This window comes from Xyrauchen texanus, chromosome 3 (assembly GCF_025860055.1).
Source record: "Xyrauchen texanus isolate HMW12.3.18 chromosome 3, RBS_HiC_50CHRs, whole genome shotgun sequence".
NCBI lineage: Eukaryota > Metazoa > Chordata > Actinopteri > Cypriniformes > Catostomidae > Xyrauchen > Xyrauchen texanus.
In genome coordinates, this window is record NC_068278.1 from 59,767,893 (window position 1) to 59,793,755 (window position 25,863).

Sequence of the window (25,863 nt, forward strand, 5' to 3'; positions counted from 1 at the left end):
TGTGACTCTACCCTCCCTAGCAACCGGCCAATTTGGTTACCCCATGTGACTCTACCCTCCCTAGCAACCGGGCCAATTTGGTTGCTTAGGAGACCTGACTGGAGTCACTATTTGATCGTTGATTCAGTGACCTCATTTCACACAAGACATCAACTGGTGGCATCAGCAGAAATGGTCACTGAATCATTAAATGGATCTGAATGGATTTTGGTGAATGTAGTCAAACACTTGGATACATTTAAATCGTGCATATGCACAATTGTCATTATTGTTGAAGCAAGTGCTCCACAAGATGCCCTTTATTTTTGCAGCTAATTTTGAAAATTTGGCAATTATTTTGCAATACCTAAATCTTTAAAAATACTCAACATATTAAAAGTAAATAATATGTATATATTAATATACTATTTATATCCTACTTATATATTAATATATACTGTAATATATTAATACTGCAATATCCGTTCCGTCTCGCGCACAGTTGTATGCGCACAGTTTTGAAAGTATGCCTCACGTGGATGAGTCGACTACAGCCCAACTGTGGCATATTAATCTTGCGCATGCGCGTTTGTACGCCCTTGCTGTCCCCTAACATGTACATGTTTCTGTTTGTATGTTTTTTTCTCAATAAAAACAACAATGATAATAAAATACCTAAAAAAGAGAACGGCATTCTTGATCAAATACAGTACATCCTTTGACAGTACGCGATTTAGGACGCAGTGTGATGGTGCAGTTGTTCCTCCAGTGCTGCAAGTGTCGCTGTACGGCGTGATGACGTCACCGGGGGGCGTTTCCTTCCAGACCCGATTCGCCGAACACCGGTTAGCACACACGCTAATGTGACTGTAGCTCATTTCACCCCTGATAAACTCATTCTCCTGAATGCAGAGATCGTGAGTAGAGTTCATTACACACAGAAATCCACAACGGAGTGTAAAATGTCAGTATAATGAGAGAAACGTGTGAGAGGTCGCATATGTTGTCGTGTATGTTGACAGTTAGCAGTTAGCACACAGATAGAGTGTGACCACATTGACAGCATTTATAGACATTGAAGGCGCTTGCAGAAGCATTTGATGCTTAACACGGTCTCTATTCGCCACATTGACACGTATAGGATGCAAATAAATGCTGTAGTCTATGTAGGCAGTAATGGTTTGGAACACCACCAATTATATAGTATTAAAACGTTAAGATGTTGCAAGCTCATTCGCCTACTTAACTGTAAATATGAAGGTTATTGTAGTTTCGAGCTGTTATCTAGTGAATGATTCTCACAGTTAATCTGATTTTCACTGAGCATGTTTGTTTTGATGCTCGAGTTCGACCGATAGTGGACTTTGCTGATACCGATGGTATGATGGGAAAGGCCGATAACTGATTGATCTCAAACTATGTTAACCCTTGTGTGACCTTCGGGACATTTTTGTCTTTTTCATTTTAGTTATTTCTATCATTTATTCTGTGTTAAAGCCAACAGCATAAATGTTGGCAAAGGTGTGTATTTTGGGGGAAATTTGATATTTCAATCTCAGTTCCTGTATATAATCGTGTACACACAATAGTCACACTCGGGACCTTCAGGACAAAAATGTCCCCATTGAAACTCATTAAAACTGTAATATTTGATCCCAGTGCCATTAAAGCATAAAATCGTGAATTCTATGATATTATACTTTCATTCTGGAGCCCTGGCTTCAATATTTAAAATTTTAATATTTTCCACCAGATGGTGCCATTTTCCCTCATGTTTAGCCTGTGGAGCAAATACAAGCTTTTCCCCTATTCTCTGTTTACTGTATTATAGAGACCTGCAGGACAACAAGGTGTGTGTGTGTGTGTGTGTGTGTGTGTGTGTGTGTGTGTGTGTGTGTGTGTGTATTCTCTGTTTACTGTATTATAGAGACCTGCAGGACAATTGAATACATGATGCAGATAAAACTGTGTGTGTGTGTGTGTGTGTGTGTGTGTGTGTGTGTAAAACCAGCAGTGGCATTATGTAAACAAACTGGCATTTAAAGTGTTAAAATCCTGAAAATGATTGAATATTTGGTAGTTATGATCAGTACTGATGTTGGTTAAAATAATTTGTTAATATATAATATTATTATGGCAGTTTTTTAACATGGATATTTTTGTCCTTTTGAGTAATCTTTTTATTATTCTTTATTATGGCAAACAAAGAGTCCAAAATGAATAAAATCCCAGATGGTGTTTTTTTTTACCCTAACAAAAATACCAATAATAACTAGATAAAATGAAAATTTGGACATATCGCGGGACTTTTCAGTCTAAACAAGCCCGAAACACACGGGGGACTCTTATTTTGAAATGACTATATGATAAAAATCTATCAGCAACTATAGACAGATTTTTGCCAATAACCGATAGTTCCAAAAAGCAACTATCGGCATCGATTAATCGGTAAAAACCGATATATCGGTCTACCTTTACATTTAACCTCAATTAAACTCAGAATGCCATGCAGCTTTTAAAGGGTAACTAAACCCTAAACCAACTTTTTTTAGTTAATGATCTGTAAGCATGGGGCTTTATTAGTACTGGTCATTGATTCAAGTAATTTTTTTGACATTTGTGTATAAAGTGTTTTAATTCTACAATATATGGTGTAAAAAAGTCTGAGTGCTGCCCTCTTCAGGTTGAACGGTGGCTACTGCAGTTGAATTTTCCTATTGGCTGTTGCGGTACTGCCGTGGCGTAAGCGGTGACAGCTGACGTAAGCAGGTTCCAGCTCACCACGCCAGATTCACGTACATGTCGTCTTGCGACTGTGTGAGGAATAATAATAACATAGAGTCTGACAGCAGCTGTCAATTAATCCGTCACTACGAGTCTCAGGTGCCCCCCGCTCAACCCCGCACTCGGTTCGTTCCCTCTATCCCCGCCGGGGTCTGCCCACTTTTCCTGCATTTTCAAATATTTCTAGTGGGTGGAGTCAGACTCTGAGCAGGTGTTTAGTTACCCTTTAATGGATAATGTTTGACTTGCATTTATATTTTACACTTTTGTAGTATTTTTTCTAGAGGTTGACTGATATATCGGTTTTTACAAACAAAACAAAAGTGGCAAATTATGACCCTTACAATGAAACTGCTGTATTTTTAAGACTTCTGTATGTAAATTTGTGATTATTATTTTTATTTTTTACCCAATCGTGCAGCCCTCATATATAAATTACCTAATATTCATAACAGATGCTTGGAAAAAACCTTGTTACCCTTAATGTCAAAGATGCAAATATAAAGTAACACAAGTGTCTTTCTGTCCAGGATCTCGGGCTGTATTGAGGTGAATCACTGAGTCGATATCAGCTGTCAGATATCAGGATGTTCAACCCACATCAGCACCAGCAGCAGCAGCAGCAGCAGTTTCATCAGCACCTGCGACAGCTGCAGCAGCTCTTTCAGCAGCAGACACCTCCACCACCTCCTCCACCACCACCACCACCACAACCTCCACCTGCTCATCACATCACACATCACCATCAGACTGCACGGTGAGATGTTTTGAGAATGGCGATACTTGCCATTTTCAACTACACACTGCGCTGGCAGGACAGTGATGTCATCATGTATACCCATGTGAAACGCACACTGCATTTACAGATCCATTCAGGGGTGTTGGCATAGGTTGGGACAGCTCTTGTCTTTTTGTAAACAAATAAGATATTTGTGGAAACTGACTATAATCAATGAGGTGTCGTTGCCGGAGCCTTTAAATAAGACAGTTTGAATCCAGGGCGTGCTGAGTGACTCCAGTCAGGTCTCCTTAGCAACCAAATTGTCCCGGTTGCTAGGGAGGGTAGAGTCACATGGGGTAACCTCCTCGTGGTGGTGATTAGTGGTTCTCTCAATGGGGTGTGTGGTGAGTTGTGTGTGGATCGTGGAGAGTAGCATGAGTCTCCACATGCTGTGAGTCTCCGCGGTGTCATGCACAACGAGTCACATGATCAGATGCGCGGATTGACGGTCTCAGAAGCGGACGCAACTGAGACTTGTCCTCCACCACCCGGATTGAGGCGAGTAACCGTGCCACCACGAGGACCTACTAAGTAGTGGGAATTGGGCGTTCCAAATAAGGAGATAAAATAAAAATTAAATGACATAGATTTGTACATTTTTAGAAAGATAAACAGTGATATGTATATTTTTGTTATGTACCTGCAGTAGTTAGAAGGTCCTCTGTATATATAACAGCATTAGCTGAGAGAGAATGTATTTCATATGTAAGCAAAAGTGACATTATAACTGTAATATACACACGTGAATCGAGTACTGGGTAAATAAATCAAGTGCTATTGAGTTTTAAATAGTCACTGGATTTTAGGTTTGCACGATTGTGACACAAATCATAATTGTTGATACTTTCCATTGATATTGTAATTATGGCTATTATATAGTTTGTTTTGCACATTCTTTAGGTTGTTTACACATCCAAAGGTCTGGCTACTCAAGATTAGCCTTATTCGCCAATGCAATAATACACAGAGCTTATACATCTGTTTATTTCCTGTGTTTCAGGTCTATAGCTGTGCCCGCCCCTGCGCCCCCTCCAGCCCGCATGGTAAACCTCTGCTCAGCCACTCAAGCCATCATTGCACCCAATCCCATGCTGCAGGGGGCGCTACTCATGCAACAAATGCAGGGTAAGGGCTATTTAAGATCATGTGAAGAAGTGTTTGGTGTTTTTAAACGTATAATGATCTGTTAGTTTGAGTGAACCTCACGAAAAGATGTCCATCCCAAAATCAATAGAAAATAAGAAAAATATATGTATATTTTTATAAAGTAAATGAAGCCTTTCTTACAGTAATGAAATGGAGAGTCATGCTTAATTGTCATGAAAATAATGTCACCGTGCCAAAAATCTTAATGGTCCTAAAGAAAGTGCATAATGAGGAACTGCTCGCCACAGACGTGACAGTTGTGAAAGTGGCACTTACCTAGACATGAAAACCGCAACCTTTGACTTCTGAGACATTGAGTTAAGATTGAAATCGCAATGTTGTATTGCGCGATTACATTGAAAGGCTGTGTTTTAAAATAGGCTTTAATCAGGGCTTCAGTCAGCTTTGTGTAAGCAAGCGGCGCCCTCTAGCGGTCTGGACGGCATTATCCATTACACCACAATAGAACTTAAAAGGGCATTTTTGTTCCTTTGGAAAATGTATTTTCCAACATATGCATATGTGACGCTCCTGTTCTACCCACTCTGTACGGTATTCGAACCAGCATTTCGCATGGGAGGCAGGTGATCTAACAAGGAGGCTAAAGGCTACAGCCTCTAGCGTCAGTCGCTAGTGCACCTTTTGAGGTCAGGAGAGTGAGGTTTACACACTGCACCTCTATCTACCAGCTGGCTCCCGTTACACTCACCCCCTAAACCTCACTTCCATCCGGGTCACGGCACCAATGTGACGCTCCTGTTTGACCCGCTCCGTGCGGGACTTGAACGAACGTCTCCGGCGTGGGAGGCAGGTGCTCTAACAAGGAAGCTAAAGGCTACAGCCTCTAGCGTCAGTCGCTAGTGCACCACTTGAGGTCAGGAGAGTGAGGTTTACACACTGCACCGCTATCTACCAGCTGGTTCCCGTTACACTCACCCCCTAAACCTCACTTCCATCCGGGTCACGGCACCAATGTGACGCTCCTGTTTGACCCGCTCCGTATGGGACTTGAACCAACATTTCCGGCATGTTCCTTTGGAAAATGTATTTTCCAACATATGCATATGTGACGCTCCTGTTTTACCCGCTCTGTACAGTACTCGAACCAATGTGACGCTCTTGTTTGACCCGCCCCGTACGGGACTTGAACCAACGTCTCCGGCGTGGGAGGCAGGTGCTCTAACAAGGAAGCATAATTCCTGAGCAAAACAGTGATCTGATGACAAAATAAGGTAAGTGGCAAAATATTGGTATTGGCCAATAGGTTTTTGTTAACCCTGTCAAGCTTGACGTATGAAAGAATTGTTGTTTTTTGACATTATATCATCATATTTGATGCATTAGTCTTTAAAGGTCATTTTCCTCCTCCGGTGCAGTAATTCAGTTTCGTGCAGGATGTTGTTATGGACATTTTTGTACAGGGGTACATTTTGGGGTATTATCGGAGGACTCTCTGGGCTTTTCAGAGACACCAAATATTTGAGAGTTTGACCATGAGAGCTTTCCTCTTCTTGCTCTATAAATATGAACTGAAATCTATCACAGTATAAATACAAAATTAATAAAATATTCTTTATTCAATAAACTCTTTCCTAGCTTCTAGTGTAAAATAACGAAATTATAATTTTTCATATAATTTTCAAAAATTATATGAAAATTTATAATTTCGTTATTTTACTAACCCAACTAATGACTCGTCGGCGCTTTATCAGTAGGTTGCACGACACGTAAAGCAATTTTTTTTTAGCTTTCACTTAAGAAGAGTTGTGCACTTTTTATTTTAATATATATCTCTTTACATAAATACTAATTTCCACTTAAAAACTATAATTTCATTATTTTACTCACTGATGAGCAAAAGGTCGAGGCAGAAATGACCATGTACCTGCAGGAAATGGCCATTGATGGGGAAGAGGACCCGCTGACTTGGTGGAAAACGAACGACAAAATGTTTCCGTTCATGGCAAGATTAGCACGGAAATATCTGTGCATATGTGCTACCAGTACTCCATCAGAGCGGGTCTTCAGCACAGCGGGTAGTGTAGTTACTCCAATCCGCAGCTTATTAAAACCAGATAAAGTGAATATGTTGGTATTTCGGGCCAGAAACATCGAAATTTAAACATGGTCTATGGTGAAGATATTAGACTTCTTTACGCATTTTTCGCCATCCGTTGCGGAGCTATTTGATTTTGCATATTATTTTTTAAACGTTCATTTGTGTAGTTCATATGACCACTTTACAATATTTCAATAACATAATTTATTTTGTAGCCTGTGCTGAAGTTAATTGTGCTGCTAATTATAAGTGAAATGTTAATGCCGAGTTTCGGTCTGAGTGTTGTTCCCGTTTTCTTGTTCTTCTATGTTTTAATAAATGTGTGTTATTCATATTCACCTTGTTTCTTTCATTTGATTTGACATTATGGATTTATGGCCAAGAAAATGTTTCTTTAAAAGTATTAACCAGACAAAAGTTATTTGACGTTCGCTGGTCTGGGTTTATCTTAAACTACCGCTTCAGTGTATACAAGAGCTATGTGACAATGAGCAAGATTTCCTGAGACACTACAACTACTAATAATTAATTAATAAAGGCTATTTTCTTGTAGCCTACAACATAAAATATTTTAATCTAAATGTACAGTGTAAGACATGTAAAAAAAAAGACAAGAAGCTAACAATGTCAAGATCAATATTTGTGTAGCCTGCCTGACACGGTATTTTCACAGACTAACACGTCACGTCTCTGGCATATACTACAGTATTTAAAATAACATATATGCATTAGTTATATTCTCAATTTAATTTACAGAGCAATCCCTGCAAAGTTTTTAGGTTAACTATAGAAGAGACTAGGATTAGTGAGTCACACTAGCAAGACTCGCAAAAGGGGGCGTGGCATCACGATGGTGGCTCTACATTGTGATGTTGGTCAGCCATCACGATGGACGATGATATCGTCCATCGGCACAACCCTACTCCACACAGAAAGGACCTAGTTGGTGTGGTGGTGGTGTAGTGGTCTAAGCACATAACTGGTAATCAGAAGGTTGCTGGTTCGATCCCCACAGTCACCACCATTGTGTCCTTGAGTAAGACACTTAACTCCAGGTTGCTCCGGGGGGATTGTCCCTGTAATAAGTGCTCTGTATAATACACTGGTAATCAGAAGGTTGCTGGTTTGATCCCCACAGTCACCACCATTGTGTCCTTGAGTAAGGCACTTAACTCCAGGTTGCTCCGGGGGGATTGTCCCTGTAATAAGTGCACTGTAAGTCGCTTTGGATAAAAGCGTCTGCCAAATGCATAAAATATAAAATATAAATATAAATATAAATATAAATATAGTTGAGCCGGGACTCGATCCCAGGACCTTCTTGCCCATGCGCACCCCTTTATTCAATAAACGAGGAGGCGAGAACCGGCTTGTCAACATAAATCATAATTTAATAAAACTTAAACCAAAAGCATAAACAAACACACACATGATGACGGACATGCCCGTAATTCTCTCTCTCTCGAACGATCGTCACCGGCCGCCTTTATCCCTCGCGCGCCTCATCAGGCCGATTGGGGACCGGGCGCGCGATATTCCGACCCAGCCCCGCCCCCTCTGCTCCACAATCCGAAATTATATAATCATTACCGTTACTTTTACTTACTAAAACTATAGTTCCTCAGGTGCGAAAACAACAAAAAGAACCAGTTCTACAGCAGATGAACATGGAGAATTATGGTGATGTGTTGAGTGAAGTGGTGATGTTCAGTATCTTCTCTCTGCAGCGGGCAGCATGCGAGGGTTTGCTATGGGTGGGCAGCAGTTCCCTCAGTTCTTCGCTCCTGGATCCAGAGCATCTCTCCTCGGGCCAGTCCCAATGGGAGTGGCCATCAAAACGCCACACATGGGATTCTCTCGACATTTCACCCCACACGCACGCTACTTCAGCAATGTATGTCACTCTTCACCCTTCTTAGAGAACAAGAGCCTTACTACTGATCTGAACACACTCCTATCCTATATGCCTTCATGTTTGTTAATCTGTCTTGCTAACTCAATATGCGCAGGACTATCAGTCACGTCAGCCAGACAGGAAAAGGGAAAGCGAGCATAAGTCTGCTGTGAACAACGACAGTCAATCAGAAGCGGGCAGCAGCAGAGGTTGGTACTAATGAAGCAACACTAAAGCCTTGAAACCAGAAACCGTGAGTCTTGTGACGTGCGCTCGATCTAATAATGGGAGATGAAACATGCTCTGTTTTATTTCATTTTAGCTGCAGATGAAGCTGCAGGTGTTGCTGATCCCAGTTGTCAATCATCTTCAGAACCGCTCGATGAACCGGCAGCCAAAAAACAGAAGACTGACGGGTACGACTGTGTGACGTCACACCTGAGTGCTGCTTATGTCATGACAGGACTGATGATTTTAGTTATTGATTTATAATGTCTCTCTGCAGGTCAGAGGAGCTTGTGGAGGCCGAATCGACTCAAATCAGTGAATATAAACATCCAGATCCTGCAGGTATAGTAGATTTGACCCGTTGAGTCTCTGTAGTGACTGATATTAACATGTGACATGAAATGCATGAAATTAAATACAAGTTTAATATCATTTGTGGCACAATGTTTGATCACCACAAACAAAAAAAGCTTATTAAAAACGAATAAAAAGAATGTTACAGTGAGGCACTTACAATGGAAGTGAATGTGGCCAATCCATAAACACTAAAATATGAACTGTTTGAAGGTATAAACACAAGACATAAACAATATATAGGATTTTACAGAACATTATATATGTGTTAGCATGATTTTAGTGTGATAAAATCAGGGATTAACTGTGTTAAAGCGCTTATCATAACCATGATACATTAATGGATATAACTGTACACAGATGTGGTTAATTAGTGATTTAATGACAGTAAAATCATGTTAACACTCATATTGTTTATGTCTTGTGTCTATACTTTTGAAACAGTATTTTAACGTTTACAGATTAAACCCCATTGACTTGCATTGTAAGTGACTCACTGGAACACAGACTTTTACGGTTTAACCCTTTAACCTCTGAAGTTTTTTGATTTCCTGTTTCAGTGGCATACCCAAAATAAAAGGCTTATAGCTAAAAAACAGTACGAGCGTGGTCGACTGTTTGGTATCATTGTAAAGAAAACATATGAATTATTTTAATGATATAGATTATGAAACATTCTGAGACTCTCAGCCTAAGAAACTGATGAAAAATCGCACAGAAAACTGAGCCAAAAATGTACTTTTTTCTTATTTTTGACATATTTTACATGATATATCTCTTGGTGTAAATATCGTAGTGTTTATTTTGTTCTCAATCATGTCTTCTCTACCTGAGGATAATTTTGTGTTGATACGACAAAGCAATCAAAAGTTACAACATTACAAATATAATGTGATCATAGTGTCCAAAAACATCTCCAAACAAATAAAAGATAATAATTGTACATAAGAACTAATTACACATGCAAACACAACAATGACTAAAGGTTTGCATAGCATGCAGACATGATTTTAGTCATGAGATTTCACAGAATGAGTTTCATTCTGTGTCATTTGAGTCATCATTGAGTCTGTGTCGTGTATTTGGCGCCATCTCCTGGTGGTCATATGTAACATTGTGCTTCATGTGGATTATCTAATGATCTATACATCTGATTATCTTGTGTGTGGACTCGATTGAAAGATAATCACAGACTCTAAATAATGATGTGTGATAATTTAAGACTGTAGTTATTAATATTTTGACAGTTATAGTTTTTCTCACAGGCCCATCTGTGTTTAAAGAGTTAAAAAACAAACAAGAATGAGACCAAATATGTTTTGTGGTAATAATCATTATGCCACAAAGGCTCTCAATTGTGCTTAATTTTGTATTGAACCCGGAACATTCCTTAAACATGACCTGCGAAGAAGAGACACTCAAAATTCAATTAATAACACAGGGTTCCCATGGTTACATTTTAACAATAGTGGGTGTGTGTGTGTGTGTGCGTGCGTGTTTGTGTGCGTGCGTGTTTGTGTGCGTGCGTGTTTGTGTGCGTGCCTGATTGTGTGCATGCGAGGTTTTGTGTGTGTGTGTGTGCGCGTGCGTGCTTGTGTGCGAGTGTGCATGAGTGTGCGTGCGTGAGTGTGCGTGCGTGAGAGTGCGTGCGAGAGAGTGCGTGCGAGAGTGTGTGTGCGCGAGAGAGTGTGTGCGAGAGGTTTTGTGTGCGAGAGGTTTTGTGTGCGAGAGGTTTTGTGTGCGAGAGGTTTTGTAGAGTGTGTGTGCGTGAGGTTTTGTGTGCGTGAGGTGTGTGCGTGAGTGTGTGTGTATGTGTGAGCATGAGTGTGTGTGTGCGCGTCAGTGTGTCACTATTTAAAAAAAAATATTTTTACATCTAGAAATGCCCTGAAATGTCCACCAGGTGGCAGCAGACATTGAGTACATTGCAGAAAATAGGATTTTCGGCTAAAGTTTGATTATTATGTTAATGATGCACAGGCTTTAGAAAATAGCATATAACATTTGATACAGGTGGCATTAAAGGGTTAAACCATTGAATACGGTACTAAGAGAAAATAACCATCCAATAAGCACAATATAAATCATGACCTATTTTTACTTAAAGTTAAATAAGGGGTGAAAATATTACACCCATTTCACTTCCTTTGTAAGTTTATGAAATAAAAACGTGTTACTTGTTTGTTTTGGTAGTCGAGCTTAAGTTGAAAAAACAGGAATATTCCTTTAATGTACTTCACAGTTGAAATTGGAGGATGTCTGATGTGTTACAGAGTGTCCACTGCAGGAAGCAGGCAGCATGGACGGCCCAGATGCCGCTGAGGCAGATGAACCGAGTCGAGCGGCCCAGGTTGGTACCGTCGTCACCGTTGCGTTACATAAGTCACAAATAATGGTGCTCTAAATTCCCTTCGCTTTCTGACCTGGACATTTCTTCTCCCATTTTAATTGCCTCTTTCTCTTGGTCTTTACATTAGCAGGTTAAATGTACAGAAGACAACATCGCTCAAGAGCATGAGAACAGTGACATCACCGATGACATCACAGACTCTGATGCAGTCACTGACATCAAGGAGACTTCTCTCACGGCCAGAGGTCAGGAGGAGGTCAAAGATGGAGGAGGAGAGACCGCCAGCAGGTTCTTCTGCTACATTTGCAACATCACGTGCCATAACCAGCAGGTATGTTCCTGTCGGTGCTTGTTCAGACAAACAGATGAGAATTGGTTGCCGTGTGCACCAAGCTTTTTGTTAACCCTCGATGTGTGCGCAGAGTTTCCAGAGCCATATGAACGGACTGACGCACCAGCAGAAGATGATGGAGATCCAGCACATGAGCAACGCGTGTCTCGTCACGCTGCTGCCACGAGTCCAAGAGTCTCTGCAAGGAGCTCGTAAAGACGGGTGAGTCAGACACATGCAGGTCTACAGTACTGCGCTATTGAGTGCTGTTGAGTAACAACGCTGTCCCATGATCCTCCAGAGAGAAGAGACCAGGCCTGCAGAGGTGGTGCTCCACCTGCCAAACTCACTTCACCACCAACGTCATGGACCATCGCAGAACAAATGAGCACAAGGTGAAAGGCACACTCATGTCGTTCTAAACCTGTATGACTTCTCATGTGGAACACAACGAGGATGCAGACATGATTTTAGTCATGAGATTTCACAGAATGAGTTTCATTCTGTGTCATTTGAGTCATCATTGAGTCTGTGTCGTGTATTTGGCGCCATCTCCTGGTGGTCATATGTAACATTGTGCTTCATGTGGATTATCTAATGATCTATACATCTGATTATCTTGTGTGTGGACTCGATTGAAAGATAATCACAGACTCTAAATAATGATGTGTGAGATTTTATGTTCCGTTTATATTTTCTGACATTATAAGTGAAAATGCGGCATATAAGCAACACTAGCATAATTGTCAAAGACACATATTTAGCTGTTACTCGCTATATTTGTGTCTGTGTGTACAACAAATAGTCTGGTTGTATTTTACTCTTTGATATCTTTCCAACAACGTATGACACATGGATATTTGATGACATATGTGTTTACTGACTGCAATAATATGTACATTGAGTTTCATTCTGTGTCATTTGAGGCATCATTGAGTCTCTGTCATGTATTTGGCGCCATCTCCTGGTGGTCATATGTAACATTGAGAGTGAGTGTGTGTGTGTGTATGCGAGGTTGTGTGTGAGTGTTTGTTTGCACGAGTGTGTGTCTTTTCCGTGCCATATCATTCGTGTACGTTCTCTCCTGTGTTCGTACAGCGCTGTAGTCGCTCGTCCTGCACCCGCTGTACTGTCTGTAAGCACGACTTCAGGACGCCCCGAGAGTTTGTGGAGCACATGCAGTCGACAGAGCATAAACAAAGAGTCGAGCGGGTAAATATTAAATATTAATGACCTCGACACTTACAGACGTGTCAGATTAAAAGACTAACTAAACGGGTCTTTTTGTCATATTTCAGCTGTGGAAGGAGTCGGGAAAAGACGGCATGGATGAGCTGAACGCTGAGTCGTTTTTGGGTGATGAGGACGGGGATTTCACCGATGATGAGAGGGAGGAAGAGGAACACGGGAAGGTGAAAGCTGCTCGTCTCTTCGGTTGCTCATAACAGCTCTGTGTTTACACATTTCTACGATGCTAACGGTTGACACGCGTGCGGTTCTTTCAGGAGGGTTTATCGGCACAGATGGAGGTCGCAATGGAAGATCTGACTGAAGACGAGGAGTTTGACCCGGACACCGTATACGGTGGGTAACGATTACAGCTTTCCTTTCTGAACGACTGTTTATGAAAAAAGTCACGATTTTTTGCACCAAAACTAGATTTGCCGCAATTTAACGCAAAATAAACCGCACTAAAATGTCACGTTTTTACTGTGACCGCGGCAGTAAAACTCGGTCTTACTCTGCCCTTGCGCTAGTCATGTCTTTACCTTGGTATTGTTTAAATGTTGTTTTGATTTTGGGATTTTCCTACTTTGTTTTCCAGTCTCGTTTCATGTTTGATAATGTGGTGTGACCTTGAGCTTTGGAAAGGTGCTATTTTAATAAAACATCAATATTATTGGGGTTCTGGTATCTCGGCGAGTATTGACGCTGACTATCACACCTGGAGTCGCTAATTTGAATCCAGGGCGTGCTGAGTGACTCCAGCCAGGTCTCCTTAGCAACCAAATTGGCCCGGTTGCTAGGGAGGGTAGAGTCACATGGGGTAACCTCATTGTGGTCACTATAATACAGTCGTTCTCACTGGGACGCATAGGGAGTTGTGCGTGGATGTTGTGGAGAATAGCGTGAAGCCTCCACACGCGCTATGTTTGCGTGGCAACCAAATTGGCCTGGTTGCTAGGTAGCGTAGAGTCACATGGGGTAACATCCTCGTGTTCGCTATAATATGGTTGTTCTCGCTGGGATGCATAGGGAGTTGTGCATGGACGTCGGGAATAGCGAAGCTCCACACACTAGTCCTCATGGCTCGTTGCTAGGTAGATGTGGATGCTCATGGTCTCTCGGTGGGGCGTGTGGTGAGTTGTGTGTGGATGCCGCGGAGAATAGCGTGAAGCCTCTACATGTGCTACGTCTCCATGGTAACGTACTCAACAAGTCACGTGATAAGATGCGCAGATTGACGGTCTCAGACGCGGAGGCAACTGAGTATCACTACGCCACCACAAGGACTTATAGTTTTCACCCATAAAAACTGAATAAACAATTTTTTATGTTTTAACATTATTATTATTATTAGTCATAAAGGACTTGACTGGTGTTCTTTATTTTATTTAATGTAAACTAATGCATAAAGCCATATAGAGTGAAACCATTCGATATTATTTAAAGACCCATCATGGGGTTGTTTCCATTTCAACGCAGTGCTAATGTTTGGCTTTAAAATGTTGTTATGTTGTTGTACCAACGATGTGTATTGTGTGTGTACATGCCTTCGGTTAGACGTCCTCTTTAATGACAATCGTTGATTGTGGCTTTGTGTCTTCCAGGATCGAGTTTTGTGGTTCCTGTCGCTGGGTTTCTCTGTCGACTCTGCAATCATTTCTTTCACTTTGAGTCTTCAGCTCGACACGTTCACTGCAAAACACTCAAACACTTCCACAGTCTGAAGGTATGTTGAAGCGTGGAGTTGTTTATTTTGGGGTTTTATGCTATTTTTATCTTATTTACATGTAAATATCTCAATTTTACCATTAATTTGCAGATACAAATAAGCAATTTTTTTAAGAATTTTTTAAATAAGATGAAACATGAATAAAATGTGAGAATGTGGCATAAATGTGAGGCAGATTTCTGCCGTCTGATGAATAAAATCTCAATAATGAGTTGAAGATCATGTGACGTCAGTAACAAACAGTAGATGACTGTACACACACACACAACACACACACACACACTGTGCAGTCTGATGACTTATTATAAACTCATTTATATTTATCACAACATATGCATTTATATATATTTACACATTATCAAACTATTATTAGTCAAAGTTTAAACATTTTAAATTGATTTGAAGTGTCAGTTTTTATAGTTAATGTCATTATGATGCGATCAAACCTGACCATGATGTTACAAACACACAATAAACATTTAATAACGATCATAAATATTTAATACCGATCATTTATTTCAAACATAAACATTTAATAACGATCATTTATTTCAAACATAAACATTTAATAACGATCATTTATTACAATCATAAACATTTAATAACGATCATTTATTACAATCATAAACATTTAATACCGATCATTTATTTCAATCATAAACATTTAATAACGATCATTTATTACAATCATAAACATTTAATAACGATCATTTATTTCAAACATAAACATTTAATAACGATCATTTATTACAATCATAAACATTTAATACCGATCATTTATTTCAAATCATAAACATTTAATAATCGATCATTTATTTCAATCATAAACATTTAATAACGATCATTTATTTCAATCATAAACATTTAATAACGATCATTTATTTCAAACATAAACATTTAATAACGATCATTTATTTCAATCATAAACATTTAATAACGATCATTTATTTCAATCATAAACATTTAATAACGATCATTTATTTCAATCATAAACATTTAATAACGATCATTTATTTCAATCATAAACATTTAATAACGATCATTTATTTCAATCATAAACATTTAATAATCGATCATTTATTACAATCATAAACATTTAATGACGATCATTTATTTCAATCATAAACATTTAATGACGATCATTTATTTCAATCATAAACATTTAATAACGATCATTTATTTCAATCATAAACATTTAATGACGATCATTTATTTCAATCATAAACATTTAATGACGATCATTTATTTCAATCATAAACATTTAATGACGATCATTTATTTCAATCATAAACATTTAATGATCGATCATTTATTTCAATCATAAACATTTAATAACGATCATTTATTTCAATCATAAACATTTAATAACGATCATTTATTTCAATCATAAACATTTAATAACGATCATTTATTTCAAACATAAACATTTAATGACGATCATTTATTTCAAACATAAACATTTAATGACGATCATTTATTTCAATCATAAACATTTAATGACGATCATTTATTTCAAACATAAACATTTAATAACGATCATTTATTTCAAACATAAACATTTAATAACGATCATTTATTTCAAACATAAACATTTAATAATGATCATTTATTTCAATCATAAACATTTAATGATCGATCATTTATTTCAAACATAAACATTTAATAACGATCATTTATTTCAATCATAAACATTTAATAACGATCATTTATTTCAATCATAAACATTTAATAACGATCATTTATTTCAAACATAAACATTTAATAATCGATCATTTATTTCAATCATAAACATTTAATAACGATCATTTATTTCAATCATAAACATTTAATAATCGATCATTTATTACAATCATAAACATTTAATAACGATCATTTATTTCAATCATAAACATTTAATAACGATCATTTATTTCAATCATAAACATTTAATAACGATCATTTATTACAATCATAAACATTTAATAACGATCATTTATTTCAATCATAAACATTTAATAACGATCATTTATTACAATCATAAACATTTAATAACGATCATTTATTTCAATCATAAACATTTAATAACGATCATTTATTTCAATCATAAACATTTAATAACGATCATTTATTTCAATCATAAACATTTAATAACGATCATTTATTTCAATCATAAACATTTAATAACGATCATTTATTTCAATCATAAACATTTAATAACGATTATTTATTTAATTGTGTTTGAGTGTTTGTGTGTGTTTGTGTGTGTATCCGTGTGTGTGTGTGTCTGTTTGTGTGTGTCCGTGTGTGAGTGTTCGTTTGTGTGTGTGTGTGTGTTGTGTGTGTATCCGTGTGTGTGTGTGTCTGTTTGTGTGTGTGTGAGCGTTCGTTTGTGTGTGTGTGTGTGTGTGTCTGTTTGTGTGTGTGTGTGTGTGTGTGTGTGTGTGTGTGTGTGTCTGTTTGTGTGTGTGTGAGCGTTCGTTTGTGTGTGTGTGTGTGTGTCTGTGTTTGTTTTGACTGTGAATACCAAAGGTGTCACTTTTTTTTATGACCACTTTTGGCACTTTTCCGCTGCACGTTACAGTCTGAATGAACTGCGCTTGCTTTACTTTTCTGAGCTTGCATTTCCACTGCAGTTTAGTGCCGCCTCAATGTGGGCGGGATTATAAGCTGATCGTCATAGTTGCGCCGCCTCATCCAGTTCTCGTTACTAATGAGAGGAACGTCTGCACCTCGTTTATTGAGCACGGCCATTTCTTTTTACAATTCGAAACTTGAGTGAACAAATGATGCTGCTATCGCTGTTGCTAACTTTAAAACTAGAGGGTCGCAAATCCAGTGACGCTGGTAGTGATGATTCTCTCTGACCAATCAGTGATCTGCAGGATTTTGACGTCCCGTTTAGTATCGGCTTGTGCAGTGGAGAAGCCCCATTAGTCTTGTACGGCTCAGATAAAGGAGGATTAAGAAAGTAAACAGGGTTTATTTATTTTGTTTATTTTAATAAACATGCTTTAAAATATTGAACAAATATAGTTACCCTTAATAATTGCAGCAGTTGATGTGTGTATCATGTTGTTCATGTATCGGTGTATAGAGTTATAAAGCCTTAAAGACACATGAAGACGCCGGATCAACTTCAGCAGACCATCCCAGTCCAGATCAAACCAGCACCAGAGAACCTCCGTGTCCCTCACCAGAGTCTCTCAACCCAAAACCAGCCCTCCAAACGCCACAGTCCAGCTGCATTAGCTCACTTCCTGTCCTCCGGATCAGCAGCGACCCGGAAACCAACCGGACGCCAGACCAGCAGCCGAAGCAGGACGAAGATCTCACGGGTGTGGCGCACTCGACTCCTCCCTGCCAATCTGGAGAGGACGCAGACGATGAACCAATTACAGCACAGCCTGAGGAGGAGGAGGAGGAGGAGGGCGGCATTATCTCAGAGGGGCGGGGCATCAAGGGTCGTGACCGGACTCTGGCTAAGAGACGAGGACGAGGAGGGAGACGATGCTGAAAATGATCCTGAGAGACTGCGCACAGGACCCTAGTGAAAACACCCCCTCAGTAGACAACAGTTTGTGCCATGATTTTGAGCCTCTAACCCTGTTTGTGTGAAGAACCCCTCAGTGCGGATGAAGTACGCAGGGACTTCGATCCGACCTGACGTGTCCAGGTCATATTATACGGCAAAATAAGAGCGATAAGAAAAAGCCTGTGACGGGGCGGAGGGCGGAGTCGTGATTCTACACACCCATCCCGTTATCAAGCTAATCAAGCCTCCGAGAGAGATAAAGGCCGACAGCGGACGGTGGAGCGAGAGAGGGCGTGAGAGAGCGAGCGTGAGAGAGCGAGCGTGAGAGAGAGAGCGTGAGAGAGCGTGAGGGAGCGAGCGTGTTTACGGGCAGCTGTCCGACGTGTGTGTGTGTGTGTGTGTGTTTGTTTATAATTAAACTATTATTTATTTCGTCAAGCCGGTTCTCGCCGCCTCCTTTCCTTTAATCACTTTACACTGGTGCCGAAATCTGGGGAGGAGGAGGGATGCACCGTAGTGGAGTTCTCGCCGCTACGTCCACCCCAACGGAGCAGCAGCGGCCATCTGCCAGGGGCCGGAGGAGCCAAGCCGCCTGGAAGTGGAGGAACGGCCGCCAACCGCGAGGGGAGAATGGGCCACTGCCAGGGGCGGGGGGAGACCCCTTCTGTTCCCCGAGAACATGGCGGGGCGTTCCGTCCGCCAAGGGCTGGATGTCTGCCTCTGATCCGCCCGGAGAGGCGCGGCTGTCGTCCATTAAAGGGTGGAGGAGTGGCCGAGGACCAAGCTACGGCGTATCAGAGAACCGGCTTGACAATATAAATTATATTTAATTGTAATCTCACACACATGACTGACAGCTGCCCGTAAACGCTCTCTCTCTCTCTCCGTCGCTCCACCATCCGCTGTCGGCCTTTATCTCTCTCGGAGGCTTGATTAGCCTGATAACTGGATAACGACCCCGCCCTCCGTCCCGTCACAGTAACGTTAATAAATCTCACTGTCGAGACTGTAATGGGAAAACGTATTTGTCAAGACGTCTGTATTCCCACAGGATGATGTCATCAGTGGATTTCAAGAGTTTTGTGCAGAACACTAATGAGAATTGAGGAAACATGCGCTAAATTGTCCGAACGCAAAACGGTTTTCTCTGAAATATGACCTGGACACGTTACTGGTGAGATTCGCCCGTCACGAGTGACCTTTGACCCACAGGTTTGTAGTGAATGTAGCAGCTTTGTCAAATGTTTTAAAATGAAGGTATGTTTTTGCTCTTTTGATATTTATGGCGCACTGAATTATTCTGTCGATGTTATTTTGTGACTTCTTTGAGTTGTTATAAAGTGTTTGGATGGAGCGGCTGTTTTGGTTTGAAAAGCGTCATTAAACCAGCACTAAACATGTTTTGTAGGCGTTGTCTCAGTGAGCAGCGTCTCGAGCGTTGGGTTAGTCCAACTTCCTGTGTGACTTCCTGTGTTCAGGTGGCGTCTCATATTTCTACTTGATGAAACTTTGAGTTGTTATTATATCAGTCGTGTTCTCTTTAGGGTGTAGAGACCTCCGTCCTCTTGTTACAGCGTAAAAAACCCTCAAAAACACTGTTGATTTAAAGTGACAGTTCATGTGAAAATGAAAGTTCTGTCATCATTTACTCAGCCACATGTTGTTCCAAACCCATCTAGCAAATGGAGATTATTAGAGGAGCATAAACAATCATCAGGATTTCTCCTCGGTTTGGATCTAATGTATTCTGAATGTTCCTGACAGGTTTGTATTTTGAGGATTGGACATATTAAAGGGTGTTCTTCAATCGTTTCAGCCTGTGATCACCGTTTAGGAACGGTTCATTTCAGCGAAACGCTCGTGTTGGTACATTTGACTCGTATTTTTGGTTATTCCCATTAAATAGGTCAAGAACGTGCAGGTCAGACAGTATTTCACCACAAAATCAAAAAACATTGTATTTTATATGAAGACAGTAAGTCTGTATTTGGGACAGTTACGACTATTTGCATTTTGACATTTTCTTGGAAATTACGCAACAGCAAATTTCATGCAGTACCAGCCTTGTCCACCAGGTGCCACTATCAGAAAACATGTAATCTTACGCTTTTAATGCTTTCTCTGTTGCTATATAGTTAAATAATACATTTATTATTAATTAAGGGTTTGCAAACCTTAATCAAGGTGACATATGTTTTATATGGCTTTTAAAAAATATAAAAAATGATGGTCTATTTTGACATTTTGTGATTTGAATTACTAGTAGTTTAGCAACTTGATTCATTCACACAAGAAATTACTAATACAATATGTAAACAAATGAATTATTTCACCTTAAACATTTCATTTGTATTATACAATTATATTTAAAAACATGTTTTCTTACAAGTCGTTTTAAGATAAAAGCATTAAAAGCATAAGATTACATGTTTACTGAGAGTGGCACCTGGTGGCCAAGGTTGGTACCGCATGCAGAGAAACAAAAAAACATTTTGAAGAGAGAGAGAAAAAAATTTAAGAGAGAAAACAAAATTGAGGAGAAAAAAAAAATGTGAGCATTTCTTTTCACCGTTATTTACATTTTTCCCACCTTGCAGTTCAGAGCTTCCATACATTACAATAATGTAAATTACAGGAAAAAATCACCATGAAAATAATGCACATATTTTTAATGATCCGAAATAGGATTGTTTTTTTTTTTAATTCAAAATTATTTGATTATTTTTTTTTTTCGGGTGAAATATGACATGGCACTCTCTTCGGCATCAGTTATGTTAATCTTTATTTAATTGTGTTGCTTTAATCTAGTGAGTGTCACCTCTTTTACTTTCACTAAATGTGAGCAGGTGTATACTGGCATCTGTGAGAGCGTTGTTGAATGGCATTCGCTGTGTGAAAGTGTTGTTTTGAATATTGTTTTTGATTTTAAATGTATTTTACCGTCACATCACCTCAAAAACATTGTACACTGGAAAAAATCATCAGCTGAAATCTGCTGATACAAAAGATCTGAAAGCTCATTGGATAAATGCTTCATTTGCTTCATGCAAAACTGAGATTAGACCATGCATTTTTCATACTGTAGTCAAGTGTTGATTTCCTCCAATGAGAGAACACTTCGTTGTCCAAGTGGTGTAAATTGGTTTTAAATTAATTTAGGCCTTATGATTAATGAACAGAAATGTTAACTAGTTCCAATGATTCCTTCAAGTCTTTCTCTGTATCTGACCCTTTGAGTCATCTTGTCTGGATGGCCACTTCTAGTGAGAGTACCTATAGTACTAAATCACCTCCATTTATAGACAGTTTGTCTAACTGTGGACAGATGAATATCTAACGGCCACTTCTAGAGACAGTACCTATAGTACTAAATCATCTCCATTTATAGACAGTTTGTCTAACTGTGCACAGATGAATATCTAACGGACACTTCTAGAGAGAGTACCTATAGTACTAAATCATCTCCATTTATAGACAGTTTGTCTAACTGTGGACAGATGAATATCTAACGGCCACTTCTAGTGAGAGTACCTATAGTACTAAATCACCTCCATATATAGACAGTTTGTCTAACTGTGGACAGATGAATATCTAACGTCCACTTCTAGTGAGAGTACCTATAGTACTAAATCATCTCCATTTGTAGACAGTTTGTCTAACTGTGGACAGATGAATATCTAACAGCCACTTCTAGAGAGAGTACCTATAGTACTAAATCACCTCCATTTATAGACAGTTTGTCTAACTGTGGACAGATGAATATCTAACGGACACTTCTAGTGAGAGTACCTATAGTACTAAATCACCTCCATATATAGACAGTTTGTCTAACTGTGGACAGATGAATATCTAACGGACACTTCTAGTGAGAGTACCTATAGTACTAAATCATCTCCATTTATAGACAGTTTGTCTAACTGTGGACAGATGAATATCTAACAGCCACTTCTAGAGAGAGTACCTATAGTACTAAATCATCTCCATTTATAGACAGTTTGTCTAACTGTGGACAGATGAATGTTTAAACTCTTCCAGATAACTTTGACCCTTTTTAGCTTCATGAAAACGGCGAGTCGAACCCACAGCCACATGACAACAGTCCATTCAAACTACCACAGTGAAGTTGTGTTTTGCATCCTACTTTAATTCAACAACTGAACAAACAAGTGTTTTATAGCAGACGGAGGTTTTGTTTATTTTTCTGCATTCGGCTTGTTTTAATTTCTATTAAAATATTAGATGATTACAAGGGCTTTTTCGTTATTTACACAATCCTACATCCATAAACAATAATTTAAAACCGCACAGTTTACACACAAACAACATAAATGCAAGGACAAACACACTACATTCATTAACTTTGAAGAAGCCCAAATATAAGACATTATTTTTGGGTCACTATGTAATTCTCAGTCTTCCACAAAAATGTGGAAAATGGTCATAACAACAAAATGTGTTTTTCTACCCTATTAAGACCTGAAAAAGGTACCGCAGGTGTCATTTACATGTGAACGCATTAACACGCGTAGACGTCACTAGTCTTCATTCAGTGTTTCTGTGGATGTTTGATCTTCATCAGGAGGAGGAGGAGGATGTTCTTCTGTGTCTCCATCCGTCAGCTGCTCTCTGAACTCTCGCCGCACTTCTCTGTTGGACTCCAGCAGCTCGTGCAGTTTTCCGTTCAGAGCGTCGTTCCTCTCCTCGATATTATCCAGACACGAGTTGATCTGGTCCAGCATGGAGTTGATCGCTGCATATTCTGTTATAAAACACATCAGCATTCAGTACTCACAAAGTCAGGTGTGCATTCGAGTGATACAGTTGCAAGACAAAGTATGTGAACCCTTTGGAATCAGCTGGTTTTCTGCATTAATTGCTATAAAATGTGATCTCATCTTCATTAATGTCACAAGAAGTGTTGTGGAGTGTCAAGGTAATCTTGGGCAAACTTCAGGTGCACAATAATGTTTTTGTTAGAAAGCAGCAGCTTCCTTCATGATGTCCTGCCATGGACACCATACCTGTTTAATGTTTTCTGTATAGTAGACTCATGAACAGATGTTAACCAGTTCCAATGATTCCTTCTAGTCTTTATCTGTCACTCTAGGTTTCTTCTTTACCTCATTGATCATTCTGCGGTGTTCCATTTGAGTCATCTTGACTGTATGGCCACTTCTAGAGAGAGTACCTATAGTACTAAATCATCTCCATTTATAGACAGTTTGTCTAACTGTGGACAGATGAATATCTAACGGCCACTTCTAGTGAGAGTACCTATAGTACTAAATCATCTCCATTTATAGACAGTTTGTCTCACTGTGGACAGATGAATATCTAACGGCCACTTCTAGTGAGAGTACCTATAGTACTAAATCATCTCCATTTATAGACAGTTTGTCTCACTGTGGACAGATGAATATCTAACGGCCACTTCTAGAGAGAGTACCTATAGTACTAAATCATCTCCATTTATAGACAGTTTGTCTAACTGTGGACAGATGAATATCTAACGGCCACTTCTAGTGAGAGTACCTATAGTACTAAATCATCTCCATTTATAGACAGTTTGTCTCACTGTGGACAGATGAATATCTAACGGCCACTTCTAGTGAGAGTACCTATAGTACTAAATCATCTCCATTTATAGACAGTTTGTCTAACTGTGGACAGATGAATATCTAACGGCCACTTCTAGTGAGAGTACCTATAGTACTAAATCATCTCCATTTATAGACAGTTTGTCTCACTGTGGACAGATGAATATCTAACGGCCACTTCTAGTGAGAGTACCTATAGTACTAAATCATCTCCATTTATAGACAGTTTGTCTCACTGTGGACAGATGAATATCTAACGGCCACTTCTAGTGAGAGTACCTATAGTACTAAATCATCTCCATTTATAGACAGTTTGTCTAACTGTGGACAGATGAATATCTAACGGCCACTTCTAGAGAGAGTACCTATAGTACTAAATCATCTCCATTTATAGACAGTTTGTCTAACTGTGGACAGATGAATATCTAACGGCCACTTCTAGTGAGAGTACCTATAGAACTAAATCACCTCCATTTATAGACAGTTTGTCTAACTGTGGACAGATGAATATCTAACGGCCACTTCTAGAGAGAGTACCTATAGTACTAAATCATCTACATTTATAGACAGTTTGTCTAACTGTGGACAGATGAATATCTAACGGCCACTTCTAGTGAGAGTACCTATAGAACTAAATCACCTCCATTTATAGACAGTTTGTCTAACTGTGGACAGATGAATATCTAACGGCCACTTCTAGAGAGAGTACCTATAGTACTAAATCATCTACATTTATAGACAGTTTGTCTCACTATGGACAGATGAATATCTAACGGCCACTTCTAGAGAGAGTACCTATAGTACTAAATCATCTACATTTATAGACAGTTTGTCTCACTGTGGACAGATGAATATCTAACGGCCACTTCTAGAGAGAGTACCTATAGTACTAAATCATCTACATTTATAGACAGTTTGTCTAACTGTGGGCAGATGAATATCTAAACTCTTCCAGATAACTTTGTAACTATACATTTATACATAAACTGTCTATAATATGATGGTAACACTTTACATTAAGGTTCTATATGTTAACATTAGTAAATACATGAGGTATCACTAAAAAGATATGTTAGTTCATATTAGTTCATAATGCTTTAACCCTTAAATGTACATGTTTTTTGCCAAGCATTATTACATACTTTGGGTCTTACAATACATCTATCTCAAATGGATCAGCAAAATGCCCAGATAGTGTCAAATTTTCAAACAATTAGAAAATAATATAATATACTCTGATGTTTTTCATATATCAAAGAGAAGCAAATTACAATAGTCATATCACACTGTTCATGTGTTACACTTGCTATAGTTTACTACTTGTTTTTGTTACTCTATTATAGGGTTAATCATGTTAATGTATATAATGTATATGTAAAAAATACCTTCTTCACTGAATTCATCTTCATCATCGATTATTCCATCATCCGCTGAAATATGGGGATCACCATTTGGTCCAGACATTTTCAAAACAAAGATTATTATAAAAGACTATACTAAGATTGTAAGATTTAACAATTATAAACAGAATAATCCTTGAAAGTCCTGCTGAACGCACAACTCCAATACAATATATACTGTCTATATACACACATACAATCTATTTGTTTAGAAATAAATATACAATATACAATAGAAAAGACGGAATATACGAGACTGCACGTTAAATGAGATTAAAGGACGGAAGAGCCGCTCAGTGTCAGCTGACTATCAGCTGACTGACAGGAGTTTAATAATGTGCCTCATCAAAATTCATCGTAATATTTCATATTTATTTTTTTACTCACGTTTATTCTCATAAATACTATTAAAACTATTAGGCTATAATAATAATTATTATTATAATTTACAACAATTATTAAAAAGGTTTTGGGGCAGCCTTTGTAAGAGCGG

The 25,863-nt window shown here is 38.9% G+C and overlaps 2 protein-coding genes across 2 annotated transcripts; one reads left to right on the forward strand and one right to left on the reverse strand.

Moving 5' to 3' along the window:
• Positions 1 to 805: 805 nt before the first annotated feature.
• LOC127625438 (uncharacterized) lies at positions 806 to 20,667 on the forward strand. Its single transcript, XM_052100740.1, has 16 exons — positions 806 to 896; positions 3,294 to 3,520; positions 4,545 to 4,669; positions 8,477 to 8,643; positions 8,759 to 8,852; positions 8,966 to 9,059; positions 9,149 to 9,213; positions 11,499 to 11,575; positions 11,703 to 11,906; positions 11,998 to 12,128; positions 12,208 to 12,301; positions 13,005 to 13,118; positions 13,205 to 13,318; positions 13,412 to 13,490; positions 14,738 to 14,859; positions 17,936 to 20,667. Exons 2-16 carry the CDS (start codon positions 3,351 to 3,353, stop codon positions 18,353 to 18,355), a joined length of 2,070 nt encoding a protein of 689 aa, XP_051956700.1. The 5' UTR covers positions 806 to 896; positions 3,294 to 3,350; the 3' UTR covers positions 18,356 to 20,667.
• Positions 20,668 to 21,925: 1,258 nt separating this feature from the next.
• On the reverse strand, positions 21,926 to 25,667 carry bbln (bublin coiled coil protein). The gene is made up of 2 exons (XM_052101005.1): positions 25,356 to 25,667; positions 21,926 to 23,132 (listed from the first exon to the last, which is right to left on the reverse strand). Exons 1-2 carry the CDS (start codon positions 25,432 to 25,434, stop codon positions 22,909 to 22,911), a joined length of 303 nt encoding a protein of 100 aa, XP_051956965.1. The 5' UTR covers positions 25,435 to 25,667; the 3' UTR covers positions 21,926 to 22,908.
• Between the last annotated feature and the right edge of the window lie 196 nt (positions 25,668 to 25,863).